Source organism: Stomoxys calcitrans, chromosome 4 (genome assembly GCF_963082655.1).
Source record: "Stomoxys calcitrans chromosome 4, idStoCalc2.1, whole genome shotgun sequence".
Classification (NCBI taxonomy): domain Eukaryota; kingdom Metazoa; phylum Arthropoda; class Insecta; order Diptera; family Muscidae; genus Stomoxys; species Stomoxys calcitrans.
The window spans coordinates 32517469-32544090 of record NC_081555.1 but is presented as its reverse complement, the minus strand read 5'-3'; the positions used below and the strand labels follow the sequence as shown (position 1 = coordinate 32544090).

At 42.7% G+C, this 26622-nt stretch overlaps 3 protein-coding genes across 17 annotated transcripts in view; 2 read left to right on the top strand and 1 right to left on the bottom strand.

Moving 5' to 3' along the window:
- Positions 1-12283, bottom strand: part of LOC106090288 (cytoplasmic dynein 1 intermediate chain) — a 52208-nt gene extending 39925 nt beyond the window's left edge. For 14 of the 15 annotated variants that reach the window (XM_013256422.2, XM_013256424.2, XM_013256425.2 and 11 more), the window contains exons 1-4: positions 12156-12283; positions 1262-1476; positions 1052-1198; positions 854-978 (exon numbers count right to left, since the gene is read on the bottom strand). In XM_013256422.2, the coding sequence (XP_013111876.2) occupies positions 854-978; positions 1052-1198; positions 1262-1401 (412 nt within the window). In that variant the 5' untranslated portion in view covers positions 1402-1476; positions 12156-12283. Of the gene's footprint in view, positions 1-853; positions 979-1051; positions 1199-1261; positions 1477-11930; positions 12018-12155 lie in introns of those variants that run through there. The other variant, XM_013256423.2, reaches the window with a different exon arrangement.
- A 1688-nt stretch (positions 12284-13971) lies between these two features.
- On the top strand, positions 13972-23488 carry LOC106090285 (dynein axonemal intermediate chain 3). The gene is made up of 9 exons (XM_059366470.1): positions 13972-14048; positions 14107-14241; positions 14304-14968; positions 15035-15200; positions 17937-18127; positions 18189-19280; positions 19340-19515; positions 22491-22693; positions 22763-23488. Exons 1-9 carry the CDS (start codon positions 13987-13989, stop codon positions 23412-23414), a joined length of 3342 nt encoding a protein of 1113 aa, XP_059222453.1. The 5' UTR covers positions 13972-13986; the 3' UTR covers positions 23415-23488.
- A 1960-nt stretch (positions 23489-25448) lies between these two features.
- On the top strand, positions 25449-26218 carry LOC106084529 (adenylate kinase isoenzyme 6 homolog). Its single transcript, XM_013248264.2, has 2 exons — positions 25449-25543; positions 25716-26218. The coding sequence occupies exons 1-2, from the start codon at positions 25510-25512 to the stop codon at positions 26198-26200; spliced, it is 519 nt and encodes a 172-aa protein (XP_013103718.2). The 5' UTR covers positions 25449-25509; the 3' UTR covers positions 26201-26218.
- The last annotated feature ends 404 nt before the right edge of the window (positions 26219-26622 follow it).

Below are 26622 nucleotides of genomic sequence, written 5' to 3'. Positions count from 1 at the left end.
ACAGTTCAAAATTCATCTGTTCTGGGTGCCGGGCCACAGAGATATCCCAGGGAGTTCTAAAGCAGACGAGCTTGCGAGACTAGGAACTACCTTACACACTCCAGGGTTACTGGAATCTGTGGGTATGCCTCTAGCGATATGTAAGCTAAGTTTTCAGGACCAGGCCCGAAGGGCAACGAATGATAGATGGTCACAAAGAGGGGGCTGTGAGCATTACAAAACTATGTGGCCTAATCTAGACTTGAAAAGGTCCACAGCTTTGCTGTCATTGGCTAGAACAGACGTCTCAGTCATTGTGCTCGTCATGACAGGTCACTGTCTAATCGGAAAACATGCTGACAGGCTGAAGGTTGCCAGCAACGACTTTTGCAGAAGCTGTAGGGACATGGTGGACGAAGAGACTATAGAACACCTTCGGTGTGTGTCCCGCACTAACAGTTAGAAGAAGTTCCACCTTAATTTTTAATTTCCTTTCAAATATTTATTAATTTTCCACTCACAAACTAAAACTGTCATAACAAAAACTTTTAAAATCAACAAAAATCCTTTCTCTTCAGTCGTATTAAAACCATATATAATCATAACGACATAAAAGCACAAAATTAGAGGATTCAGAGCAAAAAACTATGCAAGTAGGCAAAAAAAATAATAAAACTATGTCATTCCAAAAATGTTCTATCATCATAAGGTAGGGTAGATTTGAGAAGGTATAGAGTATAGAATAGATAACAAATACTTGTAACGCATTCACTCAACTTCAACATGGTTAGGATAAATCAATAACAATGGGATTAATGGAAACATTGAACAATAGAAACGCTAGAATAACACACTTAACAATAATGATACGTACCATCACGCTCATGGCCACCGGTACTTTGTGTTTGGGTCTGTTTAGAATAGGTGAGTGTTTCTTTTGGTGGAATGTTAGTGGCCTGAACACTATAGACACTCAAGTTTAAGGGTTTCTTGCCAGCACTATAGAGACAGATAATCAATGGAAATTTATATAAAATCTTGAATATCCTGGTATAACACACACAAACATTACCTAGTGCCATTCATATTCGTTTGCAGACTGACATCTGGTGTCTGAGTATTAGAGTTGTCCGAATTCAATGAATTTACCGAAGACAATGAAGTAAGAACTTCAGAAACTGGTGCCACACCCAATGAAGAAAGCATTTCATCCAAATCCCTGAAATTGTGTAACAAAAAATTGAGCATGGGAGTTTTTTTATCTGTGCCAACATTTTCTTACTTTCTTTGATCCTTTTCTGAGCTTCTTACAGCAAGTTCCTCCATATCTTTCATTTCTTTTTCACGCCGACGTCTGTCTTTTTCTTCGCGCAAAGCCGCTAACCTGGCTTTCTTGCGCTCCAATTCAGCTTTGCGATCCATGTCTTTAGGATTTTTGTGACTTTTGGTGTTTAGAGGGGTTTATGATCTTTAGATAATCTCAAACTTGGCGGTGTTCTGAAATAAAGGGATTTATTAAATGTTGAGATTCTCCTTCCAAACTAAATTAAAAACAATTTCAATATAAACATAGATAGTATTGCTATGTATTGATGAGTCAGTAAGCACCGGAATATTCAACTGTTAAATTAGCTATTGCCAATTTTGTTGTAGGCATTTTTAATAAGTCTACTGACTACTATTGTGCTAAGGCTAATGTGAATGAGTCACCTTATCTTTGGGCAGAAGAATGTATTGGGTTGCCCAAAAAGTAATTGCGGATTTTTTAAAAGAAAGTAAATGCATTTTTAATTAAACTTAGAATGAACTCTAATCAAATATACTTTTTTTACACGTTTTTTCTAAAGCAAGCTAAAAGTAACAGAAGAAAGAATGCAATTACAGAGTCACAAGCTGTGAAAAAATTTGTCAACGCCGACTATATGAAAAATCCGCAATTACTTTTTGGGCAACCCAATAGCTTGAAAAACATCAACCAACTTTGTAGTTTTGACAAAAGTGCTTCTAGGGCCGTACCAGAAGCTTCTTTAAACCCATAGCAGCCGGTTCTATGTACCAGATTGATCCGATGTAATATACACCGTCCAAAGGCTGCCGCATCAATGATTTATCATTTTTTCGTCAAGAAAGAGGCAACCGCCGGAGTACATGCACCGAATGCTTCTTGCCCCTGTCGGGATTATAGACAACCCCCGACTTTGGTTCTATTCGGTTTACCAAAACCGCATCCATCATCGGTGGGTGTCAGTGAGGTGTAATCGGTGCATGGAGTGGGCGCATTTCCGTTCGTTGTTGTTGTTGTTGTAGCAGTTTATTGTGTTCTATCTTTCGACTGCTTGATTCTATTGGGTGTCAAGACCCAGGAACTCTGCGACTAAGATGGTGGACGCACCCACAGGGATCTGGGTCTGAGTCGATTGGGTCTGGCTGCCATGTGGTCCCTGGTTACAATCGAGACACACATCTTGCATGTCGGCATCAATCCTTGCTCTGTAGGAGTTGAGGCGATTGCATCTGCCGGAACTTAATTGAGCCAAAACTACTCTGCTTTGCCGGGGGAGGTCAATTTCTTCAGGTGCAATGGGAGGCGGTCCTTCTCCAAAGACTACATTCACCCGGTAGCTATTTACCGCATCTGCTACCGTGACTGCATGAATGTTGGCTAGACCTGCTTGATATACCGCTTGATTTAAAGGCTCTCTAGAGGAAGCCTTAAGGCTTCTGGGCGGTGGATATCTATGCACAAGATGATGATTTGGATGGTCTCTGCGACAACAGCTCAAAAGGTATTGCTTAGACAGCATGTAGTTATGTCTTCGCACTGGTAGGATCTTTGTCTCCTGATGGAGGTGGTCCATATGAGAACTGAGGAGACAGCCCGTGGCAGTTCGGAGGGCGGCATTTTGACAAATCTGAATATTATTCCACTGCGTGTCACAGAGCTGACGAGACCACACTGTCGCTGCATAACTCGCCAGAGACCAGTCAATTGCTTTGTACGTGGTCAACAAGGTTTCTTTGTCTGCACATCAAGTGCTGCCGGCAAGTGACTTGAGGAACTTGTTTCTACTTTTGACTTTATGTAAATTGCTCCGGCATGTGGGGAGAAAGTGTAGGAGCTGTCAAATGTGACGCCAAGTATTTTGGGAAACTTGATGGTCGGAATCATTTCTCCATCGACCATCACAGTCAGCTCAGTATTCACCTCACGCGTATTTGTAGTGAACAGTGTGGCTGAAGATTTGGTGGCGGATATCTTCAGATTTCTTGCAGCAAAATATGAGGCAAGCTCGTTGAGATAGACGTTCAACCTATCGCAGATGTCATCAATGGGTGGGGGCCTGATGCCATGATCGTACAATCGTCCGCATATGATACGATCTCTATGCCGTCTGGAGGAGGTGGGATGGACGATAGGTAGAGGTTAAACAGAGCCGGACATATCACCCCACCTTGGGGAACTCCCTGTTTCACTCTACGGTGTTTTGACTTCTTATCCCTAAATTCCACAAATGACTGGCGGCCACACAGATAATTCGCGACCCAACGTTTCAGGCCTGGCTGGAGGGACGTGTTGGCGATGTCCTCAAATAATTTGGCATGGCTGACCGAATGCCTTCGATAGGTCCAGAACCACGAGGACCGTCCTATCACATGGCCTGGGTTGATTGAAGCCACGGCAAATGTGTGTGGTGATGGCATGCAAAGCTGTTGTTGTGCTGTGCAGTCTCCGAAATCCGTGTTGATGCTCGGCGAAAGAAAATTCTCCTACGAGGCTCGGGAGGAGTAATGCCGCAAGCATCTTAGCCACTGGTGAGAGAAGGGAGATCGGTCTGTACGACTCCCCCAAACTCGGGTCCTTTCCAGTCTTCAGTAGCGGGACCACTCTGCCCATCTTCCAGACATCGGGTACTATAAGATTGTAAAAAGATAGGTTGTGGACAGTTGTAAGGTACTCAACTCCAGGTAGATACAGATTCTTCAGTGAAGAGATTCCGTTGAACTCAACGCCTACGATTAGGATGACATTCGTAACTTCGCCCACGGTAAATTGTGATGGCTGCCCATCGGCTCGTAGACCACAAATACGGCGAATGGCTATACTCGTAGCCCTGCCACTCTCGGGATGCACAATAAATTGGCCGCACTTGGGGTATTTATACCGGCTGGATTAAAACGAGAGGCTGCTGCGTTAATGATGTCTCGGAATTTCCTCTCGGCCACTAGCACATCCGAGGGGGGTGTCAGTTCACTGAAACGGCGATTGGTGTACTCTCTGAAGCTAGCCCAATCGGCTTTCTTCTGATTGATAAACGTCCGGCGCTAAGAGGTTACGAAGTCAGGTGGTCGGACGTTGGTGGGAATTATGGGAAGGTGGTCTGGCCCCAAAGAGATGACGGCTTGCCAGGATACGTCACGCAGGAGATGCAATGGAAATTTCTGGCGAGCTGCTGAAACTCCTCGTAATCCTAGTGGGGGCATCCTCATTCACCATGCAAAACGTGGGGCTTTAAATCTGCTCTGCCAAAGCTATGCCACACTGTTCGTTACCTAGGGGAGAATGCCATGAAGTGTGATGCGCATTAAAGTCCTCTAGAACCAGACGATTATGGCCTGATAGTAACCCCCTTATGTCGTGGTTGTAAGCTTGGCCATTAATTGGGACACAGCTACCAACCGGCACTATGTACACGTTGTATAACTCTGTCGCGGCAGTACCGTACCTGACTGCTATCGCCACGCACTCTAGCGCCAGGCGCAGGCGAGATGGGTCTATATTGCACGGAATGGTGTATCACGAAGGCCAATCCCCCACCTCCATTCCTTGAGCGATCCTTACGTAGCACATTGTATCCGTGACAACTGTGCAAGCTGCAGGTGTTGGCCAGCTTTGTCTCCTGGATCGCTGCGACCAATATGTTCTTCCGACTCATAAAATCCACAATCTCATCGATCTTGCCACGGAGACCATTGCAGTTTAGTTGCAAAAATGATACACTTCCCAGCACTGGCCTGGCAATATTAAGGCTGGGATGCAAATAATTTGCAAATTTTGCCCCTGAACATTCCACTAAGGAACAGGGGCAAACTTCTCACATATCAATGAGAGCAGTCCGAATCAAGTTTAAGCTCAATGAAAAGGGGCCTCCTTTATAAAGCCTAGTCGGAACGGCGTACCATAGTGCGACACCTCTTGGGAGGGAAGTTTTACGTGGCATAGATGTTGCCAGCATTAGGAGGGGAACACCACCGGTGAACAATTTTTATGATGGTCTCGCCAGGATTCGAACCCAGGCGTTCAGCGTCATAGGCGGACATGCTAACCTCTGCGCTACGGTTAGCACGTGAGAGGTCTGGGGGGGTCACATAGTCTGACGACGAGGACGCAGAAGGCGACGACGACGACGCTTGTGACCCACTGCTGGCTGTGTTCACACAGCACCTTGCGACATATCCAGACAACAACTAATCCCATGGCAGCCGGTTGTAAGTACCGGATTGACCCGATGAATTCCTTCATCGGCAAGGGCTGCCGCCTCAGTGTACGACACACTGCTACTACAACATATCCAGTATGACTGTACTCCCGTAGTAAAGTGAGGCCAAAGCAAGATCGGAAATGTACCCACTCCATGCGCTGGTTACACCTCACCGACACCGACCGATGATAGGGGCGGTTCTGGCAAACCGAACAGAATCAGGGTCCGGAGTTATTTCCAATCCCGGCACGGACCAGAAGCGTGTGGAGAAGGCACTCCAGGATGTGCCTCTCCCATGACGAAAAAAGACGAACACGTACACTGAGGCGACAGCCCTTGCCGATGAAGGATTCCATCGGGTCAATCCGGTGCGTACAACCAGCTGCCATGGGATTGTCGATACAGCTGTTGCAGCTACTCCGTATGGAACATTCCGCAATACGCAACTTGTGTACGCTTCCGGTAGCTCGCAACCAAGCTCCTCGTGGCAGCAATTAACACCACAATGTTCCAGCTTTTGTGGTGCTCACAGCTATCCCGTGCCGGGAGCCACCAGACGTCTCTCGATTTGGTGACCTATCCATAAGCCGGCAGATGCGATAACAGCACAGTAGATACTGCTTAGACAAACCATAATTATCTTCGTACTGGAAGGATCTTTGTCGTCTAATGAGAAAAAAGGAGACAGCCATTCACAGTTATTAAACCAATATTCTGGCAATGCGTATAGCTCAACTGGCAAGTACAGAATGACACTGCCTAGTTCACCACTACCGGTTTATTGTATTACATTTGGACAAACAAAGCCATGGCAGTCGATTGTGCGCACCGGATTGACCAGATGGGGTCCTTCATCGGCAAAGGGCTGCCTCCTCAGTGTACAACACACTGCTACAGCACGGGATAGTAGTGAGCACCACAAGCTGGAACATTGAGGCCCAATCTGTGTGGTGTTAATTGCTGTCACGAGAAGCTTAGCTGCGAGCTGAGTGTCAGTGAGAGGTCGGGTGGCACCGGTTCTTCCACAAATACTGAGTGCCTATGATGCTCGATGTGGCACCATAGTTATTGACGCCTTTAAATAACCAATGACCAACCTATTCCCGCGGCGATCGTTCCTTTGGACTGGAACGAGCTGGCTCACATATAGGAGCTTGACGAGGATCGCTATCTCCACATGAAAATGTGGTTACCACAACAACATTTAGTTAATAAGTTTTTGTCATCACTCCAAAGAGTTGTCTATAGGAATAGGAATAGCTATAAAATACCAAACAGTGTGCCCTCAGCTACTTATCCCTAAATTTTATGCCATAAGATGGGTAATCGCTATAAAATACCAAACAGTGTGCCCTCAGCTACTTATCCCTAAATTTTATTCCATAAGATGGATAATCGTCTGTTCCTTAGTAAATGTTTTCTTAATTTCAGTCTTTGACAGTTCCTCCTAAGGTTGAGGTTGATTTTCCAACCGTTGAAATAAAGCTTCTACAAATGACGTTACTTCCTATCTTCATCCTCTTAGGAGTATTTTCATGTGGAGGTGGCGATCCTCGTCAAGCTCCTGTAGGTGAGTAAGCTCGTTCCGGTCTAAAGGACCGATCGGCGCGGGAACATGGTGGCCATTGTTTATATAAAGCGCCAATAACTCGTCTTGTCATATCTAGCATCATAGGCACTCAGTATTTGTGCAAGAGCTGGTGCCACCCGACCTCTCACTGAGACTCTCCACTCGATACCGCTGTTTGTCCGCGACTGCAGTTACAGCTACTCCGTATGGAGAATTCCACTATCCGCAACCTGTGGACGCTCCCGGTAGCTCGCATCTAAGCTACTCGTGACATCAATGAACACCACACAGATCGGACCTTAATGCTTCAGATTGTATGGTGATCACAGCTAGGCCGTGCCGGGAGGAGTTTTCTATGTAGCCAGAGCAATATCCGTCGTCGTCTTCGTTGTAGCAGTGTGTAATACACTGAGGCGGCAGCCCTTGCCGATGAAGAACTCTATCGGGTCAATTCCGGTAGGTACAACCGGCTGCCATGGGATTGGAGCAATATCCGTTCCATCACATAGGAGTTCATTAGGGGTGTGTAATGTGTTTTCTAGCTTTTCAAGTTAATCCGCTCTCCTATTTTCTAAAGTACCATTGAGGTATCATTGGTCCCGGTAGCAAAAACATTTCATTTTCAACTGTTTAATCATCCCGTATAGGTTTGGGACGGTCAAAGATGACGGAAAAATGTTAATGTATAACTCTATCATTATAAAAGCGATTATTTGCTTAAACCCCGATACAGTGTTCACCCAGCCTTACAAACACACACCGATACTTCACAATGGGGACCATGAAAAGGTCTTAAATTATGGCCGAATATTTTATTCTCTTCAATTTGATGTTATATGCGTTATTCATTTTATATTCTGTAGAGCTGGGCTTAGCAAAATGTCAATCAATTTCCCCCTTACTTGGTTTATAAGTGACTCACATCATATGGGTATGAGTGGAATTTATGAAAGAGTAGAGAAACCCAAAACAATTCCTTAATTTAAATTAAGAGCCTATTTTCATACACCCCATGTAGGACTTTAGATTCCTCTTTACTAGAGGGCGTCTTTTTTCTGAAACACATGTTTGGTAAACGGTGCGGATAGGTGAGGAACCTTTCAAACTTAACTCCAGAAAGTGGATTAGTTGAATTCATTTCATTTCATTTCATTTCATTTATTAACCAAATATGTAATATAAAGCCAATAAGGCCCATAAAATAATTACATACAAACATTTCAGTAACCTGAGTATAACAGATAATTAAATTCATTTCTTAACATAATGAGGTACTTTATTATATTTACCTAATATTTGGCTCCCCAGCCATTAAAAATAAAGAATATAAAAGAAATCCAAATGGAAGAGAGCGATAAATAGAAAGTGGTCCAACAAAGTGCACAAGAATTAAAAAAAAGCGCAGCTATATTTAAAAATAGTGCAGCTTTGAAAATCCGATGTAAGAATAGAACAAGGAGAAAAAAATTAACCATCAGCAAAAGAGTTATAAAAATCAAAAAGTTTTAAACGGAAAACGTTGTTGGAATGGGAAAAGATGCGTAATTCATGAGGCAGTCGGTTCCAGCATCTTGCTACTCTAACAGCATATGATCTCGCATATATGTTTCTTCTAATTCTAGGAATAAATAATTGCGGGTTTCTAGTAGACCGAGAGAATACAAAAATTCTCCTTAGAGGAACAGGTCTAATATTAGCAAAAGCGTTATGAAAAAGTAGTAAATTCCTACACTCAACAAACCTTTTAAATGAGCAATTAAGAAAACGTTTTACGAAGCAAGATATACGATCTCGTCTTCGGACATTGTAGACAAACCGCACAACGGAATTTACAATTCGCCTCAATTTAGTAAAGTTAGCCTGAATAGTACCTGAAAAAACCTCCAAACCGTAAAGTATCTGAGACATTAACAGAGAATAAGCCAGAAGCTTTCTCACCTTGAAAGGTAGGTAAACAATAGAAGAATACATTTTACGAAGGCAAGACCAAACCTTCCCTGACAAGGCATCAATATGGTACCTAAAAGATAACTCAGTGTCAACAATAACACCCAAACATCTATGTCGGTCGACAAACTCAATCTCCGAATTTCCAACAAAAATGTTAAGAGAAGTGGTAGTAAAGTTTCCAAACATTAGAGCCTTGGATTTAGAGGGATTAATCCTTAAAGCATTGGCAGAAGCCCAGTTAACAACCCTGCCCAAAACCGAATTTATATCATTCTCAAGAATATCAGGTGTTGTAGAACTGCCATTAAAAAGCAAGAAAATGTCATCAGCAAACATAAACGCCTCACAACTCCTACAAGAAGTAACACGATGCAAATCATTCACGTAAAGTATAAATAAAAGTGGACCCAAGATGGAACCTTGTGGTACACCAGAATGAAGAGAAAGCATGCTTGAGTTTGCACCGCTCAGAACCACAAACTGAGATCTGTTACTTAAGTAAGAAAGTATCAGTTTGCAGGCAGATGTAGAAAAATTGAAAAAATCACGCAATTTAGTAAGTAATCGAACAAAATTAATAGAATTGAAGGCTTTTGACAAGTCAAGAGAAACCATCACACTGCGTTTTCCGTTATTGGCATTCACTCGGATGGAATCAGTTAGCTTAAGCAGCAAATGAGTGGTGTTGAGTCCTTGGCGAAAGGCATATTGCATATCGTGTATTCGAAGCTGCGATGATTGTAATATTTGATTCTTCATTATGTGTTCAACAATCTTAGACATTGCAGGAAGTATGGAGATAGGCCGTAAATCATCAACCCTTCTAACATGCTTCGCTTTGGGAATCGGTATAACCCTGGCAATCTTCCAAGCCAAGGGAAAAGAAGAAGACATCAGAATAAAATTAACAAGATCCAAAATAACATCGGAAACATAAGGAAAGACGGTCTTGATAAAACGCATTGGAATACCATCCACACCAACTGACCCAGACTTCCCCCTACTTATAGCTTCAATAATTTCAAACTCATTCACACAACAAAACGAAAAGGAAGAGTCAGTCTCTCCTTCACATGAGAATTGAGACCCATCATCGTGCGTTCCACCACCTTCAACAAAAAACTCATTAACTTCGTTCGCATCAAAATCATCATTGAAGTTATCATCACCAACATATCCAGAACGTTTGAGAACTTTCCACATACCAGTTGCATCAAGCCCCCAAAAAAGTTTAGAAAAATGGTTGCGTCTTATCCGACGAATAACAGACTTCGCTTTGTTCCTATACTTGCAATACGTTTTCCACTTCTCATCTGATCTACAAGATAGAAATGCAGAATAAGACAAATCCCTTAAAGATCTAGCAAGAACAATCTCTCTAGACTCCATCCACTTGTCATTACAATCACGTAACTTTCTCTTGACTGTAGGAACAAAAGAGAACAAACTATTTAGGAGAGAGGAAACCAGTGCGCATTTAGTATCAACATCCCTGGCGTTGAAGACTACATAACGGTCGAAATCTTCTAAAGAGGCAAACAAACCAACCCAATCAATATTTTTGTAGTCACGAAACTCAAAAAACTCAGGTGGCTGCTGAAAACTATAATGAAGAGATGCAAATATAAGAGAATGGTCAGAAACGGAGGGACACTGTACTTGGTCCGAATAAGAAATTAAAGAAGGGTTACTAACTAACATGAAATCAATTAAAGAAGTAGACCGGCACCTTAAATCAAAATGTGTAGGTTTGGAATTGTGAACCAAGTTTAAGTTATATCTCGTACAAAAAGAACGACATGAATTCGCCCTAGAAATATTAAAGAGGTTACAATTGAAATCTCCAAGGACAACAACTCCTGCATACCTAGAAAAAAGATCTTTATGACAGCTCTCAAAGTCGTCCAAATCACCTGTCGGTAAGTATACAACACCAAGAAGCAGCTTAACCTCATTTAAGATCAACTCAATAAATAGCGACTCACAACGTGAACCGGACGACTTAAAAACAATTCTATAACGTAACCCATTAGCTATGTACATCGCTACACCTCCTCCCCTACCAGAAATTAGACGGTCATTTCGACATATTTTATATCCGGGTACAGAGATCATGCGGTTCGAAATATCCGATGTAAGCCACGTTTCAGAGACCGCAAATATGTTAAAGAAGTTCTCATTAAGAATAGAACGCAGCTCGTTAATTTTAAAAGGTGGTCTTAGACTCCTGCAATTCATATGAGATATACTTAATTGATTTCGAAACCGTAGGAGAACAGATTTAATATATGAATTATCGTGCACTATAGGACCAAGATTATCATCAGAAATCATCATAGTAGATTAAGGCGGGGAACCAAATTGTGGAATAAAAAAACAAACAATTCTTGTGTATGTAAAAAGGGAAGTAGTTCAATTCTTCTAACACACTCTATGTCTTTTGCAAATTGCGGCAGCACATTGCCCATAACTTTCACAAAAAAATTATTTTAAATAAATATTTGATCAGCAGCATTTTCTTCGCTTAATCGATAATTGGAAAGGTAAATGCAATTTTCTCAAAAATGTTTATTTTTTTTAGAAATTTCAGTATGTTTGCATTTGTATATTATGTGTATATATTATAGGGACATGTATATAGAGAATCCTATTCGCACACATCCCATATGCATTTGGTGGGCAGTAATTTTGTTATTTTTGTCACACAAGAAATATGCAAAGTAACTTCCGAAAACAACAACAAACAGCTTTTATGTAAAGGTGTTGTATCTCGTTTATTAAAGGTGGTTAAAGAAATAAGTCATCATCAAATAAGGCTTTGATGATGTCACCAACCAGCCAGCTACCAAACATTCTTTGTCTGCACCGGATGAAAGCCACAAAATCGCATGTCTCTAGTTTTGCAAATGCAATTTCTAATAATTGCGAGAGCAATTCACTATTTCATTTACTTTTCACAAAATGTTAACCAAAATCAATATCTGGCCTGTCTGTAGTCGTTGCGTTGCATTCGCCTATACTGACTGACACACAAGAAAGAAAATATCTGATTGGAATGAAGCACGGGGGGGAGCTGCACCTTTTCTTACACGCTCATTGGACATTTTTACATTCCTTTTTTCCTTTGTAATTTATAAGAAACTGTTATAAATTGTTTTGAAATGTATTTCTTGTACCTCTTTGCAGCTTTTCGATATGAAATTTATATATTTATGCTTCGATTAAGTACTTAAAACCACATATTTTTCCGTGCACAATACTTTTGCGAGTTTCCTAGAGTTGTGAAGTATTGATTATTTCAATAATATAGATACTGAAATAACGTCACGTAACGCAACGTAGAAGGGATAACTAGTAATATGGCATCATCATATATGTAATCGATAACTAGCAAAGTAAACAAGTAAAACCATGCTTAAACCCCATGTAAACGGGGGGTTTAATGTTTTCCCTTTATAAAATCAGCTGACGGGAGCCTTAAATCTGGATTTAATGAATAAGATAATGAAGCCAATAAATAAGAAAATTATTTCTTAAATAAATAAATAAAAAAATAAGCGAAAATTTTCGGTTTGCTTTATGTTACAGGGTGACACTGAAGGCATTCGAGATTTTTCGGCTTCGTTGAAACAAAACGCTCTTTATAGGTTCGGTAAGTCGAGAGATCGGTTTATATGGCATCAAATTATGAACCAATTTAGACCATACCTGGCCTTAATGGAATGTTCATGGGATATTTAGTAGCAGTAGTAGTGACTGAAGAAGTCAATTCGAGAGATCCGATTTATACAGAACCTATACCTAATCATGAAACAATTTGGCCCATTAGGGCTTGAAGTTTTGCAGAGATAGTTCTTATCCTTGGGATGACGAAGTAGGATGAAGAGAGAACAATACTTGGATTCCTTCCAGGCGCATAGCCCTCTCTTAATTCTGAACTACTGGAAAATCCCTAAAGTAGTTGATGGAACTTATCTCCCGCTTACGAGTGCTTCTCACTGTTCCGCCTGTTTTTTCGTTGTTGTACCCACATTTTCATGAGGAGGTTGCGATCCTTGTCAAGCTACTGAAGGTGAGCAAGCTCGTTCTGGTCCAAAGAACCGAACACCGCGGTAACAATGTGGCCATTGGTTATTTTAAGATGCCAATAACTCGCCTTGTCATATCGAGCATTATGATACACAGCTTTTGTGCAAGAGCCGGTGGCGGTGCCTCTCACTGAGACTCTCCACTCGATACCGCTGATTGTCCGCGACTGCCGTTGCAGCTACTCCGTAAGGAACATTCCACTATCGGCAACCTGTGGACGCGCTCGGTAGCTCTCACCTAAGCTTCTTGTGACAGCAATGAACACCACACGGACCTCACTGTTCCAGCCTATGTGGTGCTCAAAGCTATCATGTGCCGGGGGAATTATTCTAGGCTCAATCTAGGGCAATCGAGATCTCCAGATATTCCTCGATAATCTGGTCTTTTAGAAATGTAAAGCCTTATATATGGATGTAAAGGAGATACTAATGCGTGTTGGTTAAATATAGAAGACTTTGTCGTAATCATTTTGAACTTCTATAAGCCCTTTGCAAAATCCTGGGGAAATTTCTACACTATTTTCCGCTACAAACACAATGGACCGAGTGAACTGGGCACTCATTGTGGTTGCCAAACACGTGTCCTTCCCTCAACTTAATCTGATTTCGGTTATTAGGAAACCGTCTGATATCATACCAACACTTTTTCGAAAATAGAATAAGAAAATAATCTGATTTTAAAAATCTCTACATCCGTTAAATTGCAATTTTAACGGTATATAATAGTTTTTAGTACACCCTGTTTATCTGAATCGGCAGCCCTATTATTATGAAGATGTTGCCATATGTTTACCAAACGGAAGCGGATACCTGTGGAATTTCTTGTTGCCAAGGCAATGAGATTTTGTTTATTATTTTGAAAGTTAATAAAGAAATTAAACATTCCAGCAATTAAAACAAATAAATAAACGCAGTAAAAATGTCAGAAACCCCGCAACTTGAGGAGGAACCCAAAGAAGAACCGGAAGATGAAAGAACTAAGTATTGTGCTTTAACGTATAAAATATCATGATATAAATGATGTATATCATATTCACAGATTTCTACGCATCAATGAGAATATCTTGAATTGGAAAGCACCTGCTAAAGACACAGATCCCATAGAACATTTTGATGTTACCCAGGCTTGGGATGCAATTCTAGCGCTGCCCAGCTGTCAAGAAATTATGATACAGTATTACAACATTATGCTCTGTTTATTAGGACCCCCCTGTACATGCATTATAACTTTTTCAGAGTCTCCAATCAAAGACGCTTGAACCTGGTGGTGGGAGTAAATGTTACTCAAGAATTTCCCTGGAAACAAATTCCCTTCCGCAGTTTAAGGGATCATCTCTTTGATGAATTACCCAATGGGCAAATTTATCATAATGCCTTTCAAGGCTATGAGGCAGATAATCAAGTTTTAATAGGCTATGTACCGCTCATAACACAAGATGCTGAAGATCCTCCTCCAGGTGATCCCTTTGTCATGTTTGTCGATCCCTATGATGCAAAATTGGCTTTAGTCATTATTCGTAATCTGGAATCCTATGAGCGTTTGATGATTAACAAACGTTTGCAGCGATTACCTAGGGCTTGGGTTTCGCTGGGCAGTGAAGATGAAGTAAATTTAACCATATCACATCGTTATCAAGATCCTGTTGATGTGGAGATACAAAGTGTTTATCCCTTAAATTTACCGGCCAATAAAGAGTTCAGCTTTCGTTTTACCAAAGACGTAAGGGATGGCTATGTGGAGCTGGTACCCTCGGAGAGTGCGCGCTTTGACAATGTGGCCAGACGACGCATAACTGTGGGCATACAATCGGCCATGCCTCGCCGGGATATAGAGCAGCAGACCGATCCCACATTTCCCACAAATGCATGGGCACAGTATTTATATGAAATAAAAGAAGATGGTAAGGATTGGGAAGACTTTTGGAAGTAAGGAAATTCAAAATTTCATATAAAACTTTTTAATGCAGAGGATTGCCTAGACCCTATGTCTGAAGATGAGGATGATAAAAGCAAACCTGCTAGTAGAGCTGTTACCCCAGAACCGCCAAAACCTCCTAAACCGCCACCAGATGTTTCCGATCGTATACAGTTTCTTTTGAAGACATTGGAATTTAATCAAATCGATATGTATCGGTAAGTGATTTTTTTAGTATTCCGTGGCACGTGGAAAGGTAGAACTTTAAAATTGTTAAAAGCCATTATACACCTCCTTAATTTGCCTTGTAGGTTCTGTTTAATCTGCAGATATGGCAACTCTGCATTTAAGGTGTGTGAGTACGGAGTGAGTAGTACTTAACCAAGTTTTTTGACGTCAGTCCTCTGGCCTTTATTGCCAAATCGCCTGCTCTTTGATTCCCCCTTACTCCGCTATGACCCGGCACCCAAAAGATTCGGATTGTGCCATCTTCAGAGAAGGCGTCAATCTCCTTCTTACACTCGAAGACTGTTCGTGACCTTACCGTCCTGGTTGATATTGCCCTGATGCCCAGGTTACTGTCCGTAAAGATGTTCACACTCGACGTCCTCGCGTAAAAATCACACCACCTCACGCATTCCGTGGTCGCCCGGATCTCTGCCTGCATCATCGTATTATGGTAAGGCAGTCTATAACAGATTTCAGTCCCTGGGTTCCCAATGTAGACTCCCAGGCCCACTGAGCACAGGACTAAGTACCTGAAAAGAACCGAGACATGGAAACGGTGTTCAACTATTATTCTCCTCGAAATTGCAGTGGTGCTCGTCCGGCTCGTACTCTTCCTGTGTCCAGCGAGTTGTCAAAGACCTGGGGTTGCAATTCGTAGTCAGGAATCATATTATCAGTCTTAGTTCATACTTCCTCAGCTTCAGTCTAAGTGACATCCTGTTCTCCACCACACCCTGTTTCTCCGATCTATATGGTGTTGTTATCGTTATTACGGGAAGCCTAGCTGCAAGCTACCGGGCGCGTTCACAGGTTGCGGATAGTGGAATACTCCATACGGAGTGGCAGCATCTCACGCCTCATTCGCCACCCTGCAACACCAGCACGGGATAACTATGAGCGCCATAAAGGCTGGAACTTTGAGATCCGATCTATATGGTGTTCATCGTTATCGCGAGAAGCCTAGCTGCAAGCTACCGGGAATTCCACTATCCACAGGATGCGGATAGTGGAATGCTCCATACTGAGTACCAGCAATTAGAGTTCAACGGTATCGATCAGAGAGTCTCAATGGGAGGCCTGGCGGCACCGGCTCTTGCATAAATACTGAGCACCTGTGATACTCGATATGACGAGGCGAGTTATTGGCACCTTTACATAACCAATGGCCATCATGTTCCCGCGGCGATCGGTCAGTTAGACCAGAACAAGCTTGCTCACCTATAGGAGCTAGACGAGGTTCGCCACCTCCACATATAGAAATGTGGCTACAACAACAGCAACCAGCACCAGACCACACCTCATTCGCGAGGTCTTTGTAGAAAGCGTTTATTTTACCAAAAAGTTCGCACACGGGCGGACTCGATGGTTCATCGTGATCCAATTCTGTCTACCTCGTCAGCCGCCTCCATGGCCCGCGACATAGCAGAGCCTAACAGCCTTCCCATGTTTACATATATATATGGTGACAGTCAAGGACCTGACGTTGCAATGGCTGGTCAGGCCATGCTTCCTCAACCCCAGGCTAAGTGACATTCTGTTTGGCGAAATACTCAACCAAAGAGCTTTTGCTGCAACCCTATATCCCACAGTGTCAGCTCACTCCTTATTTGCGGGGTTATTGTAGGAAGCGTCCACCCTACCAAGCAGATCACACATGGGTGAGCTTCCTGATTCCTCATGATTTAATTCCGGCCAGCTCGTCGGCCACCTCATTTCCCGCCAAGTAAGGACAGTCTTCCCCATAGTTCGAAGAAGCACCTTCAATCTTCTAGCTAGTCTCGTCCTAACGTTGCTTGGTGCTGGAGCCTTCAGCGTCACCCGATTGTTCACGTATCGTAACGTAAGTCCGAGGTTATGATTTCAAAGCAGTCCGTGATCATGATTCCACAGCCCCAAGCTAAGTGACGTCCAAGCCCTAGGCCGGTTCGTTGACTGCCGCGTTCACTCCACCCCTTAATGGACCGGCATACAGCAGAACCTGACAGCCTTCCCCATGGTTCGGAGAAGCTCCTTGCATCTTCTACCCTGTCTCGATGTCACGTGGCTCGTCATCTCTTGGTGGTCGTTCCTCGTCATCTCTTGGTGGTAGGAGGCACAGCAGAGTCTGACACCCTTGGATCTTCTAGCCAGTTTCGAAGTCACGTGGCTCGATGCTATAGCCTTCAGCGCCATCGGACTGTCCACGTATTTCATGGCAGTCCGATCGAGCCGCTCTGAAAGACTCTACATGTGTCCATTTCCATGATCCATGCACCATTCCATGATTTCAAAGAACTCAATATAGACTCCTGTTCGGGTACCCCCTTTCAATTCACACCCAACCGTGTGCAAAGATCAATAGAAGGACGGTGTACCTGAGCCCAGAGATTATTTTCCGGGAGAATATCGTATGACCCGTCAACAAAAAGAACTCCTTTGGTAAATAGTCCGTCGTGGCGCATATAGCAAAGCCGCCAAACCTCATCTCTATCCCCCAGCAAAACAGAGGAATGCCCAAAGTTTGAGAAGCAGTAGGTTCCTGACTTCCTCAAATAAAGGTGGAAAGGCCTTGGATCGAGTATGGTGTTCAGGGCAATCCTCCTTGTTCCTAAGATCAGCACCGATCATCCTGTGGTACCGTTATTCTGAGTTATGCTACATCATATACTTTTTCAAATTCTTTAAAAATTTACTTTTTTGGAAGATTTTTCGATTATTTTTGCAATTTTATTTTTTTGCATTTTCAGAAACGATTATCCCCTAATTTCCAAAACCTCCATGATGCACCATACCACACCGAGTCTGGAGGAGACTTTGTGTTTTGCCAATATATCAAAGAGTCAGGATAGATATGTATGCGGCTATGATTGGTATCCAACATTGGCAGGATTAATTGTAACCTCGTATACCTTCAGTACAGCAGCCACTGTGGAATCAGGTAAAAAGAAACTCTTTCAAGTGGCTAGTCCAGTTTTCTAATCCCTCCTACTTACTTGCAGTTGACACCAAGACGGACCTCATACAGCGCATGGTCTTACAACCCAATCCCATATTGATGTGGAGTTTTGATGACAATCTCAACTATAAGCTGGAGTTTGAGTCTCCTTTTGAAATCACCTCCCTTTCCTTCTGTCCCTATGATGCCAATGTACTCTTGGGAGGAGCCAGTAATGGCCAGCTAGTTCTGTGGGATCTACAAAATCGTGCCGAACGCTTGGATTATACGGAAATGTTGTCATCCTCCCAAATACACTATAGAGTGCTTATCAATGAGTTCCTGAAGTGGACCATACAAATCGATGAGGATATGATAGTCATGCCTGCCACAATATCACGTCTGGAGAAATCACAAAAGGCTCAAATAATGGATATACAATGGTTGGGTAAACATTGTTCGGTTAGTTCCTTTGGCAAATTCACTGTGGATGAAAATGCCAAGGCCAATAATTTGTTTTTCATGACAATTTCGCTGGATGGCACCATAGCATTTTGGAATTTGGAGGGCCAGGTGAACAAAAAGGCCACACCCACTGGTCGCAAAGAATTGCCCAAGGCTTTGACACAGTACGAGTCCAGTCATAAGGGTAAAATGCTGGTGCCAATATTTACGGTGGTCTTTACGGAACCTCTAACTGCCATAGTGGCCGATACACCATGCTTCAAATACTCTCCCCTGGAAGAGAATAGAGATGATGTGCGATATAATTATCGCCTACAATTGTTGCCTCAAGATGCTGCAGAGGTACGACAGTCTTTCATAGTCTCTTCATTCTATGGAAGATTGGAACGAATCTCTTGGCAAGGTCTTTATGCTGAATCTGAGGGACGAGAAGCCATATCTACCTCGGAAAATTTCGCCCGTGTACATGATGGACCTATTATAGCGCTTAAGAGAAATCCCTTTTTGCCTTGGCTCTTTGTCTCCATAGGTCGTAATGTGGTGGCAGTTTGGAAAGAGGATTATAACTATTCGCCCATATTCTGGCGCAGACGCCAGAATGATCTGACAGCGGTAACATGGAGTGAATCAAGACCAGCAGTGTTATTTTTAACCCGAATCGATGGTAGTCTAGAAGCCTGGGATATTTTATGTAAGTTTTGCTATATTTCTATGAAATTCAAAATGCTGATGATTTTTTACCCTTTATAGCTCGAGATGATGATGCCTGTTTGAATGATGTTTTGGGTGGTGGCATAATCACTCAAATCTGTGAACATAGACCCACGGAACCGGATAAACTATTGGGTATAGGAGATTATAACAGCAGTTTGCGTATGGTGAAGTTGCCAAAGAGCTTTTATCAACAATTTTCTCAGGAAATTAAAGTAAGTTTGGAAATAGTTTTAGGTTGAAGGGTAGGAGACTAGCAACCTAGGTTGCTGGAATTTTCACTCGGAAATCTTTGGTCCATTGTCTTTGCCCTAGAGCGAAGAAGACTCTGAACTTGAGGGAGAAGAAGAGAAAAAAGAAGAACTAGAGATAGAGATCCTAAACAGTACAGTGCAAATCAGTAGAAGGAAAAAATGGAAGGGTAATTAACCCAAAAGAATTAAGGGTAAACAGGCGAACCAGAGAGGAACTCACGTCTAGCCAACCAATTCGGGCTTCTACAAAAGTCCAGAATTGAGGCACGGAAAAAGTTGTGCACCAATTATTCTTCTCGCATTGTGGGGCAAAGATCTTGGACTATATTCAACACCTCCTCGTCACCATAGACTCTGCAGAAGTCCACCTTCTCCAGTAACTAACGCGGCGACAGAAATCTGCCGTGCCTCCCTAGTTCTATGATAAGCAACATTCTTCTCTAGCCTGCAACTCCCGGCGTCAGCCCAAGTTTAATTCGACCGATCATAGAAAGCGTCTACCCTTCTATGAAGTCTGAATTACTGACTGGCACGAACGGTGCTAATCACCGAACTGATCCATTCCTGGCCCGGTCCGCAGCAGAGACTGATAGTCTTCGCCATGGTCCGAAGAAACTGCTTGCATCTCCAACTAGTCGACCTCACATGGCCCGACGGCAGGATCTTCAGCGGCGCTTGACTTCCCACGTTTAACTTGAGATGGCTACGAAGTAAACGGTCTCTCGAAGAGAGGCAGTGCTCTTCTTCAGGCTGGGATAAAAATCTCCTTCGTCGTGGCGGGGTAGATTCAGCTTCACATCCACATCCCTGCTGGTTCCACGACCACTGTGGTTGGTTCAAGAACCCCGAATACGGCATTAATTTTCTTCAACCATCTTCTTGGACCGTTTCTTGGCAGATACTGAGTCAGACGGCGCAATTCCACCGCTGATGATGGAGGTTCAACCTTTTTGGCTGACTTCCCCGACTCAACCACAATGGGAGAAATGCCGTCCTTTGATCGTCCACGGAGGAGAAGTCGACCAAAGAGCTTCTGCTGTCGTCCCAACCTAACAGAAGAAGAATCTGGGATGACAGTCATCTCTAAGTCCTCGTATGACAAGGTCAAATTCCTCACAAAGCAGATTGCACTGGATTGATGTATCAAGTGAAGGACACCCACAAGGTAACAAAAAGCCAAAAAGCGGGAGGCTTGCTCCTACATGCGAAAGTTTGTCGATAAGAACGGCACTAATCAGAATCAATTGGATCTGACGTAGAGGAGAAATCGAAGCTCCTTGGCCCATAAACCATCTGTAGCAATGGAAGAAAGGTGCTTCTACGCCTGTGGTGGAGTCGGGGAATGCGGCCAATATGGTCGTAGCCCTTCTACCAGAGGTGACATTGGAGATCGTGTCGCCCGACTCAGTTTCTGCCAAGAAACTTTCTTTCCCGACTGAACAACACAGAGAGGAGCGCCTTCCTTCGATCGTCCACAGAGGATAAGTCGACCAAAGAGCTTCGATTTCTCCCCTGCGTCAGGGTAAACTGCTCTCCAGTTAACTCTGATTAGTCCACTGTCGTCCCGACCTTACAAAATTGGACGATGGGATGGCAGGGACCTCTAGATCCTCGAATGACAAGGCCAAATTCCCCATTATGTCCGTTGACACGCTCTTCCTACTAAGTCCAATGCATTAAACATAGTTCTGCAGCAATCCAGAATGACGAGAAGGCTAAGAAGAGGGAATCTAGGAATCGCCAATAAACCTTTTTGGCCTTTTGTAACTCTTCCTCGATCTCATAGATCCTACAGAAGTCCTCCCTTCCCTGTTTTTAGCACGTCATGCCACAGAGGGTAACTGGACCAAGAAGCTTCGATTTCTCCTCTACTTTAGGTCCAGTTGAGTGTAATTAGCCCACTCTCCCTTTGGGTGAATTCGGAAACGATCTTACCAACAAAATTTCGCATGTAAGAGCAAGACTGTTGTGCATTTTTGTCCTTTGACTTTTCTTACCTCGCGGGTGTCCTTTACTTGACACATCAAGATCCAGTGCAATCTGCCTTATGAAAACAGAGCCTTCAGTTCTCGATCGCTCGTTAGCCCTGGTGTCGCCGACCCCTTAGGGAATGCGGGTCTCACCATGGCGGTATCATGCAACTTCACAGATAGAGAGGGTCCCGTTTTGCAGTATGTGTAGGTCCCCACCTTACAGAAGAGGAGGTTGGGAGCTGGGATCTCAGTAATCACTAGATCCTTGTTTGACAAGTTGAAATCCCAAACATTCTCCTGAGTGAGTCCAATGCATGAATCTATTTTTATTAGACACTATATTGCCCAGAAATTTTTAAGTTCTAAAGGTCCTCCTACATGTAGTGACTTTGGCTTATTGTGAGATCAGGAGGAGCCAGGTTTACTCTTTCAAGCAGACGTACTTGGGACAGGGTGGGGATTCGACCTTCAGATTAACTGATAGGCAGGTCGGACGTGCTGAGACTAAGAAAGAACACAGTGCTGCGGAGACCACATTCTGCTCATTAGTCGCTATCTTATTCTTAGAGTATGTAGGGGAAAGGAGGTCTACCGCAACATATACCCTTCTAATGCGGCAAGGACTCGACTTAGCCGTTTGTTATACGTTGAGTCGGATATTTCCGACTACAAATACTGAAATGTCAAAAGACACGTGATACTGTAACTCACTGATATCAGGGGGAAACCTTTTCGGTGGACTGTCACTAGCACTTCTAGCACGAAAGTTTTGGATATAGTCTCATAGTCTCCTGTTCACCATCTGACTACGAGTTCGGGGCTTAAGCTCCTACATCGCGTTTAGATTGTCACCATATCTAGAGTGGACGACGTTTTTTACTAAATAAAATTTTGAACAAATTCTTTAAAAATTCCTTGACTGATGTTTCTTTCTAATAATTTTATCCTATCTCTCCCTTCAAGAATATGGAGAAATATATTCTCAGTGAAGAGTCCCGTAAGAAGGATATACAAGCTTGGGAGCAGGAATATTATGAACGAAATAAGGAAGTCATAGAGGCTAAGAAACAAGCCGAAAGAGATGCTGACAAAGAGTTAGAGCGTCAAGAGAAGGAGAAAGTTTTACAGGCAGTTCGAAAAGCCAAAGAGGAAGAGGCAGCCAAAAGGTTAGTTTTCCGAAAATTTTTAAATATTCTTTTGAGAAATGTATGCTATTTCACCCTTACATTCTTTAGAAGAGAAGCCCCTCCCGCTCGTGTCACATTCACCGAACAAATGCGCCGCCAGTGGTATGAAGTGAATCTAAAAAGACTGCTAAACATTCTGATGACCCGCAAAAGGGTCAACGAGAAACAGCTTAGGCAGCAAACCATATTGGAAAAGGAACGTCTGGCCTACGAAGCGGCCAAAAAAGAATCAATGACCAACGTTTTGGCTCGCGTCAGCGATGAGGTAGCTGCGGTGCGTTCACGCATATATCCCCAGCAAATACCCGATTTGAAGCGCAGTGATATCATACAGTCCACAGTAGATACAATTTTACAAGATGTCGAATCATATCCAGCATTTGAAGAGCAAATCCATAGATCATTAGAAATGGGAGATGATTTGCGGCATGTGGACTATGCGGAATTTCTTTATCGTGGCGGGCAACGTCGTAAGAATATCAACAAATCCTTGGGTGGCAATACGGAACGTATGCATTGGTATGAATTGGCGCGTGAAGATAAACTGCTGAACGAATGTGATTGGGGCTTTGAAACATTTGCCGAGCTTTTGCATACAGTGGATGTGGGTTCGCAGCCACCATCGAATGTAAATTTGTTGGCAACGCCACAAGCACAAGTGACCAAAGGAGAAGAGGCCGATGTTGAAGAGGAGGGTTGAAATTATAAGATTTATTCAATATTTTTTGTTTATTGTTTTTTTTTTAATAAATAGGAACTAGTGACCGTTGGAAATCTTTTAGTCGCGTTGCCAATCCAATTATTTGCATCATGAAAACTCAATATGAAATTTCTACCGATAGCTGAAACATTTAGTGCAATTGATGTCCATTGCAATCGGGTTCAGAGAACTGGTTTGATCCAGTATAAAAGACTTTTCCATCTTTGGAAATAGCTGACACAACTACAAAATAGATGAACTAGAATAGCCCTCGTCAGTAAGGCGTTTCCCCTCATCTGCAATATTCTAAAATTAAAGGTGGAATGCCCGCCTGACTAAAGCAGATCTAGAAAAGGCAAAATGTGTTTAATAATTACCTTGTGTCCTCTTTTTACCTTGCTCAAAAGGTGCTCAAGATTTCCCGAAAAATCTATCTAGTAGTCGAGAATGAGAAATGCACTTGGTGATTAAAGCTGATTCAGTGGTGTTCATCCCTTACCCTGTGCCTTCCTTACGCCAAAATGGAGTGTTACCACAAAAGGCGCTCGAGGTTCTCTGAAAAAGTCATGTCATGGCCCTACAATAGTTTAAACTGACAAAAATAGTGAGAAACTAAAGCGAATCCAGACAAAGGAAATGGTGTTCATCCATTACAATGTGCTATCTTTCCGCCAAAGCACGTTTTCTAGAACAAGCCATCTCAGGGTCCTACAGTAGTCTGGAATAACAAGAGGAATGGGCGACTAAACCGAATCCAGGCATGGAAAAGAATGCATCCGTTACCTTGTGTCATTCTTCTGCCAAAGCGGAGTATTAGCACAAAAGGCGCTCCAGATTCTCCGAGAAACCAACTTGGGATCCTACATTAGAGTGCGAGGCAAAAGCGAATCTGGACAGGGGGAAAGGGGTTAACACAAGCAGCCACGATTGTTGGCCGATTCATTTGGAGATCTTAGGTCCATTGTGTTCGCCCAAGGAGAAAGTAAAAGAGAAAAATAAGACAAGGAAAAGCAGATAGAGACACACAATTAGAAAGGCGCAAAAGAGCAGAAACGACGGGTGGACCAAGCGGACCAGGGGGAAAGACTTACTGGTTAGAATCGTCCACTTCGCCAATTCAGGCCTCTACTACCGTGACGAGCGGACTAAGTGCTTGAAGGGAATACCGGTACGGAAAAATGTGTTCTATTAAACGATATTATATCGTCTCTAACCCCTACTCGTTATCACATACCCGGCAAAAATTCACCTATTCCGGTGTCCAGCGCTTTAAATACCTGAGGTCTCCCTTCTCTCATCAGTAGCCAAGAAGCATGAGGGACTACTCCTCCCGTTGGACAATTTCCATTCGCCGAGCATCAGCTTGCATTTCGAAGGCTTGCATAGGGCTACAACTGCATTACATGCCATTACCGTACACAAAAGTATATAACGGATATTTGATATAGTTGGCGTTGACAAATTTTTTCACAGCTTGTGACTCTGTAATTGTATTCTTTCTTCTGTCAGTTATCAGCTGTTACTTTTAGCTTGCTTTAGAAAAAAAGTGTAAAAAAAGTATATTTGATTAAAGTTCATCCAAGTTTTATTAAAAATGCATTTAGTTTCCATTAAACAATCCGCAATTACTTTTTGGGCAACCCAATACATTGCGGTCAGGTGGCTAAAAATCCCAATAATAACCGTTATTCAATGCAAACGCAGTGTTGCATTTGAATTTGGAAGGATATTTGCTGCAAATCTCAATTAAGTAGATTTGCTAAAATTGAAAATGCATGGGAAACCTCATTGCAAAACACGATATCGGACGCAATTGTTTTCACTAATTGTGTATGGTTGTGTGTGATATGCACATTCGCATGTACGCTTGTGTATGTCATTTAAATCTCGAAAATCACAGTGTAAACGGACAGGATTTATTTTTGGATTTGGTTAAATCCACCTTTTGAAATCCGCCTTGGCAGGAATCCCTCACTTCGATTTTGACAGGCATCGAAGTCGAAAGTCTCCCTATAGGTATTTAAAACAGCTGTTTGTCCCCACAGCTGAAAAGGCTCCATGCCCTGCTCCTTTCTTTGAATTCTGTGTTACGGAGATGGCGGACACTTTGCCTAATATATTGGTAACCGGTAAATATAAAAATGTGATAAACTAACCCGATTTATTTATTAATTTAGTTAAATACCTCTAGATTTTATATATTGTGAAACCTTTTGCCTGTTTTTTTATAAGCTAGACCTCGTCTTCGTCCAATGTTTACATGTTGTGCACATGTATTTAAGTTTTCAATTCTCTTTCAAGGCACTCCTGGTGTGGGTAAATCCTATATCTGTCAACAAATTCAGGAGCAGCTAAAACTTAAATGGTTGGATTGCTCTAAAATAGCCAAGGAGAAAAACTTTATCGAGGAATTTGATGAAGAGTATGATTGTCCCATATTGGATGAAGATAAACTTATGGACTACATGGAACCTTTAATGCAAGAGGGCGGCTATCTTGTGGAATATCATGGTTGTGATTTTTTTCCCGAACGTTGGTTTAATGCTGTGTTTGTAGTGACTTGCTCAAATAATACCATACTCTATGATCGTTTGAAGGAAAGGAATTACAATGAAAAAAAGTTGAAATCAAATTTAGAATGTGAAATATTCGGCACCATAATGGAGGAGGCCAGAGACTCGTATAAACCAGAAATAGTTTTCGAACTGAAAAGTGAAACTAAGAAAGATGCTGAGAAAAGTTTAAAAATTGTTAGAGATTGGTTGAAAAAATGGAAGAGAAAATAAAAAAGGTAATTTTTTTTATTCAGCGTTATTTTGAAATGAATTGAATGTTTAGGTTGTTGTTGTTGTAATCACATTTTTATGTGGAGGTGGCTCCTGTAGGTGACCAAGTTCGTTCCGGTCCAAAGGACCGATCGCCGGGGAACAGTGTGGCCATTGGTTATTTAAGGGCGCCAATAACTCGCCTTGTCATATCGAGCATCGTAGGCATTAAATATTAGTGCAAGAGCCGGTGCCACCCGACCTCTCCCTGAGACTCTCCTCTCGATACCGCTGATTGTCCGGATGGAGCATTCCACTATCCGCAACCAGTGGACGCGCCCGGTAGCTCGCAGCTAAGCTTCTCGTGACAGCAATGAACACCACACAGATCGTACGTCAATGTTCCAGCCTGTGTGGTGCTCACAGCTAACCCTTGCCTGGGA